At 41.3% G+C, this 19,572-nt stretch overlaps 1 protein-coding gene across 3 annotated transcripts in view; it reads left to right on the top strand.

The window, feature by feature from the left end:
• The first annotated feature begins 402 nt into the window (after window positions 1-402).
• The window catches only part of jakmip2 (janus kinase and microtubule interacting protein 2), an 84,265-nt gene continuing 65,095 nt past the window's right edge, over window positions 403-19,572 (top strand). For 2 of the 3 annotated variants that reach the window (XM_061962511.1, XM_061962513.1), the window contains exon 1: window positions 406-571. Coding sequence is in view for 1 of the 3 variants with exons in the window: in XM_061962512.1 (XP_061818496.1) it covers window positions 533-571 (39 nt within the window). In the remaining 2 variants the exon portion in view is untranslated. Of the gene's footprint in view, window positions 572-19,572 lie in introns of all 3 variants that reach the window. The other variant, XM_061962512.1, reaches the window with a different exon arrangement.

The following is a 19,572-nucleotide window of genomic DNA, read 5'->3' as shown; positions in this document are numbered from 1 at the left end:
GATAGGCTCCAGCACCCCCTGCGACCCCGAAAGGAACAAATGGTAGAAAATGGATGGATGGATATTATTTATTGAAAAAAAAACAATTAACACCATGAATGAATCAAACAGCGATCCAAATATTATTTGCAATTTTTTTATGGAAAAAAAACAGACAAAAAACATGAAAAAAATCAATGCACCAATAAACTATATGTTTGTTCTTATTACTGCAATAATAATAAAAAATCCACAGAAACAGGTAAATTAATTTAAATATACTATCTAACTTGTCAGTTTTTAATATCCGAGGTGTACATTTTAAAAAGCATTATCCCACAGCCAAGCCGGATGTTGGTGGACTGCGGCGGAAACCAGTGATCTCATCACAAGCTGCGTGGTGCGGAGGGCGGGGCTCCACTCCGACCAGCATCCTCTTCTTCATCCTCCCCGCCGCCACCGGCCATCGCTGCCTCATCGAGCTGACTGAGGATGCTGATGATGATGCTACCGACATCTTTTTCCGGCCTTTAGACGCATACAGCGACGCGCCATGGACCGCCTATTAGGACATCTCGTACTGGACTGTAAGGTAAGACGATGTCCGGTTGTACACATCCGTGTTCGAACGGTGGTAGCTGCGGGGGTGCGTGGGAGGCCTTCTAGGGGGATGAAAGTGCTCCGTGGGCATGCTTCGTTGTTGTGCGATCCAACATGGCTGTGCCTCGATGTGTGCTATTTACGCTGTGGCGGCGCACAAAGGAGGCGATTGTGCATTATTTAGGCATTAGCCTGCATGTCGGAAGTGGGAGAATCTCGGCCTGCACCACACGGGTGACGTTGGATGGAAGGAGAAAAAGGGGGAGGAGGAAGGGTCAGGGAGGGGGTGGTTCAGTTTTCAATGGCCATTTCCAGCCCCGTAATGGATTATGTAGTGTAAGTGCATCAAATTCCTCTCTATGCATTTATTAGCCGGCCAAGTGGCGCTGCTGCACATGAGAGGATGCTGGTCTGCATAGTGGGAATCGAACACCGACACACTGCACTGTGTCTGGTGGCCCACATCTGCCCCAGAGTGTCACACTGGCCTAATTTTAAACACTCACTGAGAGGAACGAGGTAATCACACTATTGTCTTTTAGGGGTCAGCACTCATTAAAGGCAAGTGGCTGCTCTCAATTACATTGTTAGGCAAGTCAATCAATTGGGTTGTGAGTAAAAAGTGAAGCAGCATTGCATGGACATAGATGCCCATCATGCATCCAACTGGGTATCTTTTGTGTTTAATGAGTGTATATGTAAGGATGGATACCAATGTTGCTACTTTTATATACAGTACAGGCCTAAAGTTTGGACACACCTTCTCATTCAATGGTTTTATTTATTTTCATGACTATTTACGTCAGGGGTGTCAAACTCATTTTGCACACGCGGGCCGGACTATTAAAATCATGGCATTAAAACTAAAAAATAAAGACAACTTCAGATTGTTTTCTTTGTCTTACTTTGGCCAAAAATTGTTACGGTACAGTGTTTCCCACAGGGCAGGCATCTATTTGTGGTGGTGTGGTTGGGGGGCGGCGGCGGCAGCGGCGATGACCAAAAAGAACGCGGAGTTGGAATATAATTACAACACTTTATGTACATATTTATATACAGATTTGAACAATTAGTTATTCACTGAAATATATTTATTAACTGTGGTTCTTACAAAAAATATATCTTATAAAATATAAAAGCTAAAATGTCTCTTAAAGCTCTGCCCCTTTAATTAGTGCATACTAAATAATTTAACTTTAGCCTACTACTACAACCATATTATTTACCAGCAACATAAAGTGAAACAGAGGCAGAGGTGTATGTTTTGTCGTGGTCCTCTCTATAAGGCACATAAGAATATAAATTAGGACCCTTTTCATGAGAAAAGTGCATTTCTGATCTGACCCTGCTTTATTTTTCAGTGTTTGCTGAGTCTCACCTGTTCCCTCCGCCCTAATTTTTCTACTTGCCCGACTTCTCAAATCTACTTGCCCCAATATTTTTACTTGTCCTGCCTAGGTTTTTTTCTGGCTGTGTAGTGCTCATGGCTTATATCTTACTAAAATCCTTCCCGTTGACTATTTACAACACTACACAGTATTTATTATTATTATTATCTATAATTACATTTAAATGGCATTGCATACATGTAAAATTAAATGCTATTTCACATTATTTGACCAGTAGCAGTTACACCCATCTGAACAGGTCAGCCACCTGTTTAAAGCCCGATCACAGTTGAAATCTTGAAATGAAGGGCCTTTAATGGCCAAAACATTAACCTGGACAACATTTTAACAGCTGGTTGGCTCAGATTTTATTCTTTTCATTGCATTCACATGCTGCAGTGGACAGTGGACATTTTAGCTTGAGTATTAATGTAGTATCTGAAGCACGGTCTCCACGTGTGTTTATTGACAACAGGGTTATAACCTGGACACGTTAGCTCGTCGGTATTGTAACACGTGACTGTTACTACGTGCGTCTGCCCCGGACCCCGTCAGTGAAACGCTCGGTGAAATCGCGGATTAACGTTAAATATATGACGAGCCGCGAGCGATGCCGCTATAACCTATCTACCATAACCTATATTACCCTCGTATTTTGATCCCGTCCGTCCGTCTTCGTCTTCGTCTTCGTCTTTGTCTTCTTCGTCGTCGTCGTCTTCGTCTTCGTCTTCATCTTCGTCTTCGTCTTCTTCGTCTTCGTCTTCGTCTTCTTCTTCTTCTTCTGGCCCACCAGGTGAATTAAGTGCTATTGGTGGAGTTACAATGCATAGTAGGCTACCGCCACCTACTGCACCGGAGCTGTAACTACAAGGTACATTCACAGACAGAGTCCCATTGCTTTTATGAGCGGTCGAGCGAGTCAAAAGCCGAAAAATCCATTTGTGGCGGACGTAATTCTTTCGTGGCGGGCCGCCACAAATAAATGAATGTGTGGGAAACACTGCGGTACAGGGGGAAGAAGGGGACGGCATAGAATGCAGGACGTCGTATAGCTCTATTTATTATAATAAACAATATGCAATGAGGCGTGTAACTAAGCCAAAATGTATATGTGTGCGACTATGTGTAGTGATTATATGTTGAGTGTTACCGGGAGTTGTTGAAGGTGCGTGTTGAGTGAGAGGCGGAAGCCCAAGATAGGGCAAGGCAGGCTCGGAAGGCACAAGGGCTGGAGCGAGGCGTCGTGGTCAGAGGGCAGGCGTGAGGTCGAGATCCAGAGAGGCAGCAGAGAGTCCAGAGGGGATCCGGGAAGACGAGACACACAGCTCGACAACGGGGAAGGAAGACGGGAAGCTGGATGACGACACAATGAGCACGACGGGGAAGAACACAAAGAGCGAGAGAGTGAGCATAGAGCTAGACACGAGTAGGCTTACTGTACGGAACAGGTAACTACGTTCTGGCCCGGAACGCAGGTTTGCTCTGGCTTAAGAAGCCCAGGGAGCTCATCAGCGACAGATGTGCAGATTGCTGATTGATAGCAGCCGCCTGCTGCAGCCGCAGTGGCGCTAGCTTGGAGGTGCGCTCAGCGCAGTGCACAGATGAATGCGCACTGGAGTGCGCCTGGGCCGTGACAAAAATAGAACAAACACATTCTGAAAATATAACAATAAAAATATAGAAAAAAATACCGGCAAAGTTTAGATCCATGAAGGAAAGAAGAAAGTGAATGAACGTTTATAACTGAATACATTTCCATATGCATAAAAATGTGTTTTCTTTCGTATAATGTTTTTAAAATGAATTAAGTAACGTTTATGACAACATTTTTCCAAAACACAATATAGAATGTGAGATATAACAGGTTAATGCATATATTTATCATTTGTTTTCAAAACGCTTACAAAAAAGTGGTACCCCAAAAATTTACTGTGGGACCCCATTTTTATGACTTGATGGGGTCCCTGGGACCCCATTTTGAAAATTCCTAGCGCCAACACTGATGGAGTATTGGTGCGTGCAAAACAGCAGCAGGCGGCTGTGGCCTGTGGGCTGCTTAAAATACTAATCAAATATCATCCTGAGGGCCATAGACAATTCATTCGCGGGCCGCGGGCCCTAACTTTGACACCCCTGATTTACGTTGTAGATTGTCACTGAAGGCATCAAAACTGTGAATGAACACATGTGGAGTTATGTACTTAACAAAAAAAGGTGAAATAACTGAATGCATGTTTTATATTCTAGTTTCTTCAAAATAGCCACCCTGTGCTCTGATTACTGTTTTGCACACTCTTGGCATTCTCTGGATGAGCTTCAATAGGTAGTCACCTAAAAAGGGTTTTTTCGTCACAGGTGTCATAGTTTTGATGCCTTCAGTGACAATCTACAAGGTAAATAGTCATGAAAATAAAGAAAATGCATTGAAATAAGAAGGTGTGTCCAAACTTTTGGCCTGTACTGTAGGTACCAACCAAAGTCTGTCACGTAAAATCAAACGGTGCCATATTTCCATACCTTTGTCGCACGTGACGTCACGTGCAGATACAAATCCTAAAAGCTAACTACGTGTCTCAATACACAGTGTGGCGCCGGTCCCCTAAACTGATAATAATCACCTCCATTGCAGCAAATAAACTGCATTCCTTAATATCTTAAGTATCGCTATCAATACTATCATTACTGGGGGACGAGGCTAAACATTTTACACAGTGAGAGCAGGCCATGAACAGGTATGGCTAATAGCTAAGCTAACCGCTAGGCTAGCTTCACCAAGAAATAAGTTCTTAGTAAAGTTAGATGGAACCACGTTACATAAGAAAGTAAGCAGATTTCAACAGGAAATTGACAAGTAGATAAATAAGATTTAGAGAGAGCATAATATATCAACAACTGTTGGCGTTGTCATGGTCAGTAAACAACACCTAAGAGGAGGGGGGATCGATTCATAAATTGGTGGTACTGATACCAAGTATATGATACTAGAGTGATTAGATCATTATTTTTCTTTTCTCTAAATCATTTTTTTGTTGTGTTTTTTCATGTTTACAAACTCAGGGAACAATTGTTTGGACACAGAAGGACTTTGAGGACACAAACCAAAGGGTTTAAAAGAGTAGTCGATAGTTTTTGTGACTTTATTTCGATCAAACAATTGTATGTAATAAAAGAGAATAAGGAACTATTTTAAATATGGTTTTGATATTGTTAAACTGTCAACAGAATCCACCATTGAAAAAAATTACAGTTAATACTTGTGATTGGTATCGGCCAATCTCACTCATTAATAAACAGTATCAGAATCGACAACATACAGGTGTTAACCTGATTCGAACATCCATAAAGTAAACATTATTAGATACTTTTGTATTTATGTTACGGCTGGCTTTGGGCCGCAGCCGCCAAGGGGGAGAAGAGACTAAAGTTAAATGTGCACAAACAAATATTTAATACAACAAAAAGGAATGTGACGGTTAACAAAAGCCAAAATTAACATAAATGTATAAAGCAAACAAATGTACAAAAAAAAAACCCGGCTGAGAAACATCTTGTTTTTCATGAGTTGTGTACTACTATTGTATGTTTGGCTGAGGGTCCTGCTTTAGAAATAATTTGTACCCCTTTCAGAGATCCCTTAAAACATTCTCCTGTTGAACAATGAGATGTAAGCATGGGATGAAGTGTACTTTCTTGTAACTTTCTGTCTGTAAAATACATCTTTTTATGAGCATTTCATGATACATATCTATACATTAACATTCTTAATAAATGACAGTAGAAGAAGCACACATTTGATTGAGGAGTCATAGTGTAACAACCTGGAATTTACACTTTGTGTGGTGTTGAAGTTGTCTGACGTTCTGTGTTGCCGTGAACGCATCACTGACTAACTACTATGAGTGTGTGTGTTGTTGGCGGTGCAAGTGAGAGAGAGCGAGCGACTGCTGTTGATTTGAGAGATGACAGAGAGTTGGTTTTGGCCTGGTTTCTATAACAGACAATGACCAGTTTTGCTAGGTAGACAGTTTTTTACTAATGTTTTTGGTGTGGTTACGGCAGACAGAGGGCTGGAGCTTATCCCATCTGCATTTGGGCATAATCTTAATACCTGACGCAGTAAAAACTGAAACGGACACAAAGCTCACCAAGCCATTTTTTGAAATAATACAATTTAAAAAATTTAAGTAAAATGTACAGTAAATGATGGTAGGCACTGTTCCATTCCAGTCCTATAAGAGCAATAATAAGCATTACTAACAACTTCTGGGTTAATTCATCACAAATCTGCACAAAGTTTTACAACTATTTATTAGCATATTTACTGATACATATGTCTAAACAAGCCTATCCAATAATAGATATTTTTGGTAGTTTTAAAATAGTTCAGAAACATCTTTTTACACATGCAATACAACAGGTAAATATCAACGATAACTAACACGAACGCTGCTATTTTTTTCACCATTACATCAGTACAGTTGATATTTTGCCAGACTCATTAAAGTTGCTTACCAAAGTCGTCCTTCGTTGAGTTATTTTTACCAATTTGTTGCATAACCGGGATTAACAAGGCTGTCGACGAGACATGGACAAAAAAAAGAGGAGGAAAAGCTCAAGTTAGACAAAACTTCTACTAATGGTTGAGCAGTCCATCGTGTAAATAGATGGTTTTTAGGGCATTTTGTTATGTCACCTTTGTTGTTGTGGTTTTTTTTTTTGACAAGATTTTTGGATAGTCTGTTGGGTTTCTAGTGGCTGTAGTGATTTTTTTGATTGCATTTTTAGTACTGTAAATAGCCCTATCTAGGATAATATTTTTGCTGGTACAGTGATATGTAGTAGAAAAGGTCTCATATCATTGTATTTTTCTACAGTTTTAAATAAGTCTCAGAGCCAAAATCTAGCCTTGATACTAGAATTTAGACATTTTAATAGTAATAAGTCTTACTAGGAACTAGGGTTGTACGGTATACCGGTATTGGCATAGTACTGCGATACTAATGAATCATATTCGGTACTATACTGCCTTGAAAAAGTACCGGTCCCGCGCCCCCTAGCCCCCCCCTTCGTCATCACGTCGTGTCATTGCTGGTTTACGAGCAGACGAGCATGTTCCGCAGCGCACAATCACGGAGTACTTACAAACAGACACAGTGTGTGGACAGAAAAGGGAGATTGGACGCGATTTGGCTTAAAAAACGAACGATAAAGGTGAAGTTATAACACTGAAACGCCCTCAGGAAAAGGTGCTTTAAGACATGGCTAGCTAGCTAGCGGCTAAAGTCCACCCGCAGTCGGCAGTGTTGTAGCTACTTCTAAATCACTAATCCTCGCCTCCATGGCGACAAATAAAGTACGTTTCTTACAAGTATCATCTCAGCAGGACGAGGAATAGCTAAACATGCTTCACTACACACCGTAGCTCACCTTCCTGAATGTAAACAAATGCCATGGGTGTATATATACCTAACATCCACTGTAATCGTACCGAGTACAGGAGCGTATCTAGTCAATACTACTATGATTACGTCAATATTTTTTAGCATCGCACAATCTATTTTCGTTTAAAAAAAATGTATATTATGTTTATAAACTCAGGAAATATGTCCCTGGACAAATGAGGACTTTGAATATGACCAATGTATGATCCTGTAACTATTTGGTATCGGATTGATACCTAAATTTGTGGTATCACCCAAAACTATTGTAAAGTAGCCAAACAACAGAAGATTACGTGATTATTAAATTTTAACAGAAGTGTAGATAGAACATGTTAAAAGAGAAAATAACCAGATATTAACAGTAAATAAATAAGTAGATTAATAATACATTTTCTACCACTTGTCCTTAATAATGTTGACAAAATAATGGAATGGAAAATGATACAATATGTTACTGCATATGTCAGCGGACTAAATTGCGAGCCTTTGTTTGTTTACTTACTACTAAAAGACAAGTTGTCTTGTATGTTCACTATTTTATTTAAGGACAAACTTGCAATAAGAAACATATGTGTAATGTACAAACCCCGTTTCCATATGAGTTGAGAAATTGTGTTAGATGTAAATATAAACGGAATACAATGATTTGCAAATAATTTTCAACCCATATTCAGTTGAATATGATACAAAGACAACATATTTGATGTTCAAAATGATAAACTTTTTTTTTTTTTTTGCAAATAATCATTAACTTTAGAATTTGATGCCTGCAACACGTGACAAAGAAGTTGGGAAAGGTGGCAATAAATACTGTTAAAGTTGAGGAATGCTCATCAAACACTTATTTGGAACATCCCACAGGTGAACAGGCAAATTGGGAACAGGTGGGTGCCATGATTGGGTATAAAAGTAGATTCCATGAAATGCTCAGTCATTCACAAACAAGGATGGGGCGAGGGTCACCACTTTGTCAACTAATGTGTGAGCAAATTGTTGAACAGTTTAAGAAAAACCTTTCTCAACCAGCTATTGCAAGGAATTTAGGGATTTCACCATCTACGGTCCGTAATATCATCAAAAGGGTTCAGAGAATCTGGAGAAATCACTGCACGTAAGCAGCTATGCCCGTGACCTTCGATCCTTCAGGCTGTACTGCATCAACAAGCGACATCAGTGTGTAAAGGATATCACCACATAGGCTCAGGAACACTTCAGAAACCCACTGTCAGTAACTACAGTTGGTCGCTACATCTGTAAGTGCAAGTTAAAACTCTCCTATGCAAGGCAAAAACCGTTTATCAACAACACCCAGAAACGCCGTCGGCTTCGCTGAGCCTGAGCTCATCTAAGATGGACTGATACAAAGTGGAAAAGTGTTCTGTGGTCTGACGAGTCCACATTTCAAATTGTTTTTGGAAACTGTGGACATCGTGTCCTCCGGACGAAAGAGGAAAATAACCATCCGGATTGTTATAGGCGCAAAGTTGAAAAGCCAGAATGTGTGATGGTATGGGGGTGTATTAGTGCCCAAGACATGGGTAACTTACACATCTGTGAAGGTGCCATTAATGCTGAAAGGTACATACAGGTTTTGGAGCAACATATGTTGCCATCCAAGCAACGTTACCATGGACGCCCCTGCTTATTTCAGCAAGACAATGCCAAGCCACGTGTTACATCAACGTGGCTTCATAGTAAAAGAGTGTGGGTACTAGACTGGCCTGCCTGTATTCCAGACCTGTCTCCCATTGAAAATGTGTGGCGCATTATGAAGCCTAAAATACCACAACGGAGACCCCCGGACTGTTGAACAACTTAAGCTGTACATCAAGCAAGAATGGGAAAGAATTCCACCTGAGAAGCTTAAAAAATGTGTCTCCTCAGTTCCCAAACGTTTACTGAGTGTTGTTAAAAGGAAAGGCCATGTAACACAGTGGTGAACATGCCCTTTACCAACTACTTTGGCATGTGTTGCAGCCATGAAATTCTAAGTTAATTATTATTTGCAAAAAAAAAATAAAGTTTATGAGTTTGAACATCAAATATCTTGTCTTTGTAGTGCATTCGATTGAATATGGGTTGAAAAGGATTTGCAAATCATTGTATTCCGTTTATATTTACATCTAACACAATTTCCCAACTCAAATGGAAACGGGGTTTGTACCATAAGATTTTTTGTTAAAATAATGCCATTTTTTGTGGTGCCCATTATTTAGAAAAGTACTGAAAAGTACCAAAAATTATCGAAATACATTTTGGTACCGGTACCAAAATATTGGTATCGGGACAACACTACTCGGAACACACTAATGCTAATGAGCAGTGTGTCTCCAAGAGGCGCTATTTTGCACTTTATCCACTTTTTACATAGACACTGGATATATTCACTTGTCCAACATAATACATTCCATATGTCACAAACAACAACGTAACATTAAGGAGTAGAACATGTTAGCAACACAAGCATAGCATATGTGAGCTTGAGCTACAGTGTTAACCTTTCAGTTACCTTTGAACAGCAGCATCATGCTAGCTTAGCCTTTTGCTGAAGATGGGATTTTCAGAGCTTACTTTCAGAATATGTCACCTTTTCCCCCTAAAGCTAGTCCTTCAAAAGGAGGATTCTCAATATAAAAACCAAGAACTTCAAAAGCAAGTGCTTGAGCGCGTCTTTTTTTTTAAAGTACAGAAAACTAGAAAAGGGGTTGTTTGCAATGTTTACGCAGATGTCTAGAGGACCCCAACTTTCTAATGTATTTTAAGTAGGACCGTTAAACGATTTGAATATTTAATCACACTTTGTCCAAAGTTTACACGTAAATAATCACGATTAATTACAAATCAAAGTTTTAAGAATCTTTAATAAGTGTATCTCTGGTGTGATTACACATCGCGTGAGTGTGTTTGGGGGTGTGCTAATGTTGCGTTCCATTCGTTCTAGGAAGTCGGAATTTTCGAGTTCCGAGTTGTATGTTTCAATTGGAATGGCCCTCGAGGTCGGAGCATTCTCCCCACCCCCAAGTTGGCTTCAAAGATGGCTGCTCTGAATATAAACAATAATATCTGTTATCCCCTACGTCAGCCATATACGATGGAGGGATGGCAGTTTATATACGGTAACTTTACTGTTGTGTAAACTAATTTTTTGTCATGTGTTATATACCAGTGGCGGGCTGTACATTTCACACCTAGGCCGTCAAGGATGTCCTACTTCGTCCGACCTTAATAAATACCTCTCATAATACCATAATTTATGTCATCACATGACCACGGCTGGAGGAATACTATACAGAAACCCACATTCACACTACTGCGTATTGAACCACTTCAATAGTGTACAAAGCAGGCTATTTTCCGGCGTATTTAAAAATCAATAAAAGTACTGTCTAAGTTCAAGTAATTGTAAAAACATATTAAAATATAAAAGCACCCGTCAGAAGCCATAAGTTAGGGGTCCCGCTCATAGTCGGTTGATTGAACATTGAGGACAAACCCTTTCACCGGCTGGGACAGTTTGGCGAGCTCGGGGATTGGCCAACATCGTCTCACGAGATATAGCTTCTTCTGAAATGTTATTCTTGAAAATGGCCTAGCAAGAATATATCTGCAACCTCGTCAACGTGTTTTGCTCTCCTTCGGCCATTGTGGGTTAAAAAAGTGAGGAGACGTCAGATTTTTCTACCAGCCCGGTGTGGTTCTGGTGCTGCTTGGTTGATCTGCAAATGACAAAATACAACGATTGTGTTACTTGAAAATAATAGTAATTCCTGCCTAACATAAATTACTTTCCATACATAAATAGAATAACATACTAAATGAAATGTTACAGTCATCCTATGCTAACAAATGAAATGTCCCCATTTCAAAACATACCTAAGGAAAAATGGACACAAAAGTACAGAATGCAAATATGGCATCCCGACATCCACTATACAATACACAAACATGCATAATAACACTGTCTGCAGTTCAGCTAAACATTAACACAGTAATGCAAAACACAGTATGATGAAACACAAGCACATACTGTACCTGTTTCCCTGAAATGTTATAGCTATCTCAGTAGTATCAGCCGCAAATGTTTGAAAGCCTTGTCTGCTTGGATTGATTGCAGTGGGTTGTGTTCATGTGGAATGGGTCAACCTCGGGTTTGACATGCTAAGCATTCAGTACAGAGGATATGTACATTACATGACATGTATGGCCAATAACAGATATGCCTGGCTCTTTGAAGTATGCGGTCGGCATTCAAATGTCCACTAAATCGATTCCCTTGTAAAGCTGTCAAAGCAGTGGGAAGTAAAGTGGTAGGCAAAATAACTTGAAAGGCGAGTGAGGACTCTGTTTTGACTTTCTACAGAGAATCCCATGTCTGATGGTTAAGTTGGGATACTCATGCCACAGTTTTCATAGTGAGGAGGAACAATGTCGTAGTTTATCAATAGAGGGTCTACTTGCACTGTTATTTAACCATGAAATGACGGTGTTGAGGCACTTGTCATCGTGTTGCTGTCTTTGTAAAAGGTCAATGTCAATAGACAGTGTTGCCAATGTCAGGATTAATAAGACTGTTGTTTTTATAAATAAAGTTGATTTGATTTGATTTGATTTGTCTGCGTCAGTGACGGTTACAGTAACGCACTCTACAGCTTTGGCCTGATTCTTGTGTACGCTAAGACGCCTAGATTTGGCGTCAGCATTGGCATGCTGTTTACCTTGTCTGTGAGTTATGGTGTAACTATAGACATGTCGTTCTAGAACCCATCTACTTCGTCTACCGGTAGTGTCGTTGACCACTGGGGATTTCTTTATGCTCAGGAGGGGTTTATGGTCCGTGATCACCACAAAGGAACTGCCGGAAAGGAAGTGTTTGAACTGTCTCACGCACCAAACAACTGCACAAAGTTCACTATCAAAAGTAGACCATTTTCTTTCAGACGAGCTCAGCGTGTGGCTTGCATAGGCGATAACATATTCCCTACTGTCTTTAAGCTGTGCTAACACTGCACCAATGCCCTCTAGTGACACATCAGTGTATAGCAAAAAAGGTTGGAGAAAGTTTGGATGCGCTACAACTGGTGGGTTAGTGAGAGCATGTTTGAGTGACTGGAATGCATCTTCACATTCAATTGTCCATTTGAAAATAGTACCCTTATGAGTCAATAAATGCAGTGGGGCAGCAAAGACAGATAAGTTCCTGACAAACCTACCGGTGGTAAGAGCACATCTAATGAATGCTCTACTTCCATGGCGGTCCTGGGTGTTGGCCACTTTCCTACCTTTTCCAAATTCATAGCGTCAGGCTGAAGTCCGCGCCTCGAGACAACATGACCAAGGCAAGTTACATTAAATTTGGGCCAGATGACACTTCTTGGCTGTTAGTTTGAGACCAGTTGTGCGAAACCGGTCAAAAACCTCAAAGCTTTGCAAGTGGTCACTGAAAGGACTACGGTAGCTCCATTAGTCTTTGAAATATAGGAGGAGCGTTGGTCAGTCCCATGGGCATAACTTTGAACTGGTTAAGTCCGCTGCCACTGTTAAAGGCTGTCTTCTCTTTGACATGTGACATGTAACAGTAATGTCGTTGCAACACAAAGGGTTAGTCTCAGTAGCACTGAGAAGTGGGACACTAGCTCGGTTACCTACTTTAAGGAGACCCTCTTTCAAGTCCAAAACAGCAAAGTGTGTATTACTGGCTGTGTGACATTTCTGACTATTTGGACAGTGTGTGTTAACATCTTACTGCCAAGTCTGATATTCATAGCGAGGGTGCGTAAATTGTCCAGGTAGACACCTGTGACAGCTCTAGGAACAACTTGGGGTCGCTGTAATAAACATCACATGCTGTTCTCTGTCATACTGTCTTAGTCTATCTGAGTGTGTAGTGGGTGGCCTGTGTCTACTTGAGTTATAGGGCGAGTCACGGTCATAGTCATGGTAGGGTGAAGATCTGACACCATGGTGATGAGACGGCTGCCATCTGCCTGGACTGTATGGTCTAGAACATGGGTGTCAAACTCTGGCCCTCGGGCCAAATGTGGCCCGCCGTGTAATTTCACTTGGCCCTTGAGGCAATATCAAATTAACACTACAGCTGGCCCGCCACCGCATTCACTGCTAATTCTAATACTTGCCAACCCTCCCGGGAGTCTTCCAAACTTCAGGCAGCTAGTCAGCCAGCCAGGCAGCCAGTCAGCCAGTCAGCTAGCCAGTGCGGCTTCTGCATGCACACACAATTGAATGCAACACATACTTCATCAACAGCGATACAAGTTACACTGAGGGTAGCCGAATAAAAAACTTCAACACTGTTAGAAATATACGCCACACTGTGAATCCACACCAAACAAGAATGACAAACACATTTTGGGAGAACATACGCACCGTAACACAACATAAATAAAACAGAACAAATACCCAGAACCCCTTTGCAGCACTAACTCTTCCGGGACGCTACAAGGTGTGTGTGTGTGTGTGTGTGTGGGGGGGGGGCACTCTGTATTTGAGTTTGACACCCCTGGTCTAGAACTTCTCTCGTAGCTGGAGATGTACTAATGACGACAAGGTGGCGATGATGAAGGTGTAGGTTAGTGTTGGTGGTCCGGTGAACGTCTGGCGCAGCTGTTGTCCCTCTGCGATCTGCTGGGTGAATGATAGGTGGGTGTAGAAGAGCGAACATCTCAGACAGGAGACACTTATGGAGGCCGGCGGTATCTGTCTCTGCCTCGGTCACCTCTGGAGAAGTCAGAATGTTCATATTCACGTCTGGAAAAATCAAGCGAGCTGCATGGCGTGGATCAGCATAACCCTTATCATGTTCTTGATAGACAACGTGCAGTTTAAGAATTTGCACATATTTGTGAGTTGTTTAATTGCATCAATAAGTTCATCAGATCTGTCTGTGTGGCTTGTTGCATTTTTGGTGGGCACCATGGCAGACAGTGGCTCATTTTGAGAAGGAGTTGGATAGAGACCAGTGCTTGGTGAGAAAGGTGGAGGCAGAAGTCTCAAAGCCTCCTGCGCGCGTTCCCACTTACATGCAACTGCTAAGGCCTCTTCCAGTGTATCCACACTAGTTTGGGACATTTTGACTGAAGAATGGGGTCGAGTCCAGCTACAAACCCTATAAAGCATTCCATGGCAATAGCTGGCGTGCCATAGTTGTGGAACGCTTCCAGGACCAGCCTTGTGATTTCAGCAGCATACCCTCTGAGTGGTTGTTTGGACAGGCGTTGTCTGGCATTAACAAAAGTTTGAAAATGAAGCAAAAATTATTTCCTGCCAAATACGTCATTTAGCTTGGCTCCACGTTGTTCATAATCCGTTTTGCGCTTCTTTTGGTAAACACAGCCAGTATGCTAATGCATCTCCACTAAGGCGAGTGGGGAGTATTGTAGCAATATCCGTGCAAACTTCCACTGCCAGCTCCAATCTTATTTTTCATAGAGCAAAACTTTCTTTGTTTTTACTGTCACAGTGAAAACATAGCAGCAACTCCACGCGGTAGTGAACAACAGTCTTTGAAGTGCCGAGTTGTGCCGCGGCCTCGCGAGAGCCAGATGCGGCGCCATCAACGAGGGAGTCGTTGTCCTCAACGTCTACGTTCGACAGTTGTGGCTGCTCCTCAAACATAGTGCAAGGTGTCCAACTAAACGTCCAAAAGGCGTAGCTAGTTGACTGCTGCAGCTAATTAGCATAGCACGAAGACAAACAAAAACACAGCTGCCACCTGTCTGTACCCCTATTATTTGGTCTCTCACCAACTTCGGAGGATGTGGGTTAAAGGCGGGTTACAGTTGAGTTGTTTGGATGATAGTTTTATTAACGTTAAAGTAAAGTACCACTGATAGTCACACGCACACTAGGTGTGGTGAAATTAACCCCTGCATTTGACCCATCCCCTTGTTCCACCCCCTGGGAGGCGAGGGGAGCAGTGTGCAGCAGTGGTGGCCGCGCTCGGGAATTATTTTGGTGATTTAAACCCCATTCCAACCCTTGATGGGAGGTAATGGGTCCCATTTTTATAGTCTTTGGTATGACTCGGCCAGGGTTTGAACTCACGACCTACCGATCTCAGGGTGGACACTCTAACCACAAGGCCACTGAGCAGGCTATTGTCTTCCTTGCTAGAAGTACCACAACGGCAGGACACGCTTGACTCCACTTTATGTCACACACACAGCCAGGGGCGCCTCTAGGGATTTTGGGCCCCATGAAAAGAATCTTTACAGGGCCCCCAACACAGTGTCATTATTTTTTTTGTATTATAATTTCATCATTATTAGGGGCCTCTCTGGGCCCCCCTCCATCATGGGCCCCTAGAATCCGTCTCCTTTACCCCCCCTTTTCGGCGCCCCTGCACACAGCACAGCAACACTTCACATGTCTCGCGCTCTCTCTTTTTTTTTTTCTTTTCTCCATTTCCTCCTATTCGGGCACACGGAAACAACTGGTAGGAGCCAAAAATGCGGGACCGTATCAATAAAATAAATTACAAAATACAACAAAAGGGCAGTGATGGGATGGCAAGCTACTTGGAAAATATCGTAGGCTAAGCTGCAAGTTACTCTTCAATAAATGTAGTTAAGCTACAGGGGAATTCTCTGGGAATACCCAGAGAATTGTAGCAAGCTACACTACAAGCTACACGACAAAAGTATCTTGCTACATTAAAGCTACGTTATATAAATATATAACTTTATGTAAAACTTTCCACCAAAAAAGAGAAAAAAGGCTCAGTTTAAATCGCTTATTAAAAAAAAAAAAACACTAGCTGGAAACATGCCCTTTGTCTGGCTTTTTAACATTTCTTTTAAATTGCGTGCCATGTACAAAATGAGGGAAAATACACAGGAAACAAATTAAATAAAAGACAGTGAAACAATAATAATAATGATAAATAAAGACCATAATATATACTCCAATGGAGACTTTTCAGCACAGGATAAATTACTGTTTTAACAGAAACCACAGTGGCAAAATGACAATAACCTGGCCAAAAGAACAAAATATTTGTCTCACAAAAGGGACATTAAAGGGGAACTTCACTTCTTTGGAATTTTGCATATCGTTCACAATCATTATGAAAGACATGACAAATTGATTTTTTTTTTTATGCATTCAAACTTGTAAATAAACATTTTGATTGATTGATTGAGTGAGACTTTTATTAGTAGGTTGCACAGTGAAGTACATATTCCGTACAATTGACCACTAAATGGTAACACCGGAATAAGTTTTTCAACTTGTTTAAGTCGGGGTCCACTTAAATTGATTCATGATACAGATATATACTATCAGATATATACTATCATCATAATACAGTCATCACACAAGATAATCATCAGGGTATATACATTGAATTATTTACATTATTTACAATCCGGGGTGTGGTGGGGGAGGGGAGGGGGGTTAGGTTTGGTTGTTATCATCACTTCAGTCATCAACAATTGAGAACAGAGAAATGGACATTGAAACAGTGTAGGTCTAACTTGGTAGGATATGTACAGCAAGTAGTGGACATAGAGAGAAAGAGAGAGAGAGAGAGAGAGAGAGAGAGAGAGACATCAGAAGGCATAAGAAAAAGTATCTACATTTGATTATTTACTTTTGATTATTAACAATCCGAGGAGGGTGTTAGTTTAGGGTTGAAGTTGCCTGGAGGTGTACTTTTATTGCGGTTTTGAAGGAGGATAGAGATGCCCTTTCTTTTACACCTGTTGGGAGCGCATTCCACATTGATGTGGCATAGAAAGAGAATGAGTTAAGACCTTTGTTAGATCGGAATCTGGGTTTAACGTGGTTAGTGGAGCTCCCCGTGGTGTTGTGGTTATGGCGAGGATTATGAGTCATTCTTTATCTAAACAAGAATATAGCAAGATTCTATCAGTCGGCATCCTAATGACAGCAGACCTTGTACAGTAAGTGATGTTTCATTTTGTTCGTTGGCTCTCATGAAGTCTGCAGTGAGCAGTAATCAGTGATGTTGGAAAAAAAAGCATACGTCATGACTCATGATGCGTTTTTGAAATTAAAGCGCAGCATATGCTTAAACATTTTTAAATATGGGATCATTACATCATATTATACATGTGCCTGTTACTACATTACATAAATACTTAAATCATGTACAAACCCCGTTTCCATATGAGTTGGGAAATTGTGTTGGATGTAAATATAAACGGAATACAATGATTTGCAAATCATTTTCAACCCATATTCAGTTGAATATGCTACAAAGACAACATATTTGATGTTCAAACTGATAAACATTTTTTTTTTGCAAATAATCATTAACTTTAGAATTTGATGCCAGCAACACGTGACAAAGAAGTTGGGAAAGGTGGCAATAAATACTGATAAAGTTGAGGAATGGTCATCAAACACTTATTTGGAACATCCCACAGGTGAACAGGCAAACTGGGAACAGGTGGGTGCCATGATTGGGTATAAAAGTAGATACTATGAAATGCTCAGTCATTCACAAACAAGGATGGGGCGAGGGTCACCACTTTGTCAACAAATGCGTGAGCAAATTGTTGAACAGTTTAAGAAAAACCTTTCTCAACCAGCTATTGCAAGGAATTTACAATATTATGTCAGACCCAGGGGCAGCACGGTGGAAGAGGGGTTAGTGCATCTGCCTCACAATACGAAGGTCCTGAGTAGTCTTGGGTTCAATCCCAGGCACGGGATCTTTCTGTGTGGAGTTTGCATGTTCTCCCCGTGACTGCGTGGGTTCCCTCCGGGTACTCCGGCTTCCCCCCACTTCCAAAAACATGCACCTGGGGATAGGTTGATTGGCAACACTAAATTGGCCCTAGTGTGTGAATGTGAGTGTGAATGTTGTCTGTCTATCTGTGTTGGCCCTGCGATGAGGTGGCGACTTGTCCAGGGTGTACCCCGCCTTCCGCCCGATTGTAGCTGAGATAGGCTCCAGCGCCCCCCGCGACCCCAAAAGGGAATAAGCGGTAGAAAATGGATGGATGGATGGATGTCAGACCCACTCGACATCCATTGCATTCGGTCTCCCCTAGAGGGAGAGGGTCACCCACATACGCGGTCCTCTCCAAGGTTTCTCATAGTCATTCACATCGACGTCCCACTGGGGTGAGTTTTTCCTTGCCCTTATGTGGGCTCTGTACCGAGGATGTCGTTGTGGCTTGTGCAGCCCTTTGAGACACTTGTTATTTAGGGCTATATAAATAAACATTGATTGATTAATTGATACAGGTTTTGGAGCAACATATGTTGCCATCCAAGCAACGTTACCATGGACACCCCTGCTTATTTCAGCAAGACAATGCCAAGCCACGTGTTACATTAACGTGGCTTCATAGTTAAAGAGTGCGGGTACTAGACTGGCCTGCCTGTAGTCCAGACCTGTCTCCCATTGAAAATGTGTGGCGCATTATGAAGCCTAAAATACCACAACGGAGACCCCCGGACTGTTGAACAACTTAAGCTGTACATCAATCAAGAATGGGAAAGAATTCCACCTGAGAAGCTTAAAAAATGTGTCTCCTCAGTTCCCAAACGTTTACTGAGTGTTGTTAAAAGGAAAGGCCATGTAACACAGTGGTGAACATGCCCTTTCCCAACTACTTTGGCACGTGTTGCAGCCATGAAATTCTAAGTTAATTATTATTTGCAAAAAAAAAATAAAGTTTATCAGTTTGAACATCAACTATCTTGTCTTTGTAGTGCATTCAATTGAATATGGGTTGAAAAGGATTTGCAAATCATTGTATTCCGTTTATATTTACATCGAACACAATTTCCCAACTCATATGGAAACGGGGTTTGTATATAAAACCCTAATGGAGGTGTTTGGATGTTTTTTAAGGGCTTTATGGGCAAAATAGAGCGGTTCCCTTAGGCTCCATTGTAAGCGGACTTATGATCGCAATTATTTAACTACTTGTGTCAGATAAATACAGCAAAAATAAGTGCATGAAAAATACAGCTCACTATAACGCTGAATTAGTGGGAGCCCTGGGCTAGTTTCTTTTCAATGAAATGCTGATGGAAATCAGCCTTTGGATACAATCTGTCACATGTATATTTTATATGTTCATTGATGTGCATTGTATCATGTCACAAAGTTAAAACAAATATAACAAAATGGCAACTTCCTATCAGGAGTTTTATTGTACATCTATAAA

Source organism: Nerophis lumbriciformis, linkage group LG09, assembly GCF_033978685.3.
Source record: "Nerophis lumbriciformis linkage group LG09, RoL_Nlum_v2.1, whole genome shotgun sequence".
NCBI lineage: Eukaryota > Metazoa > Chordata > Actinopteri > Syngnathiformes > Syngnathidae > Nerophis > Nerophis lumbriciformis.
The sequence above is the reverse complement of the archived record's forward strand: the minus strand, read 5'-3'. Positions and strand labels throughout refer to the sequence as shown.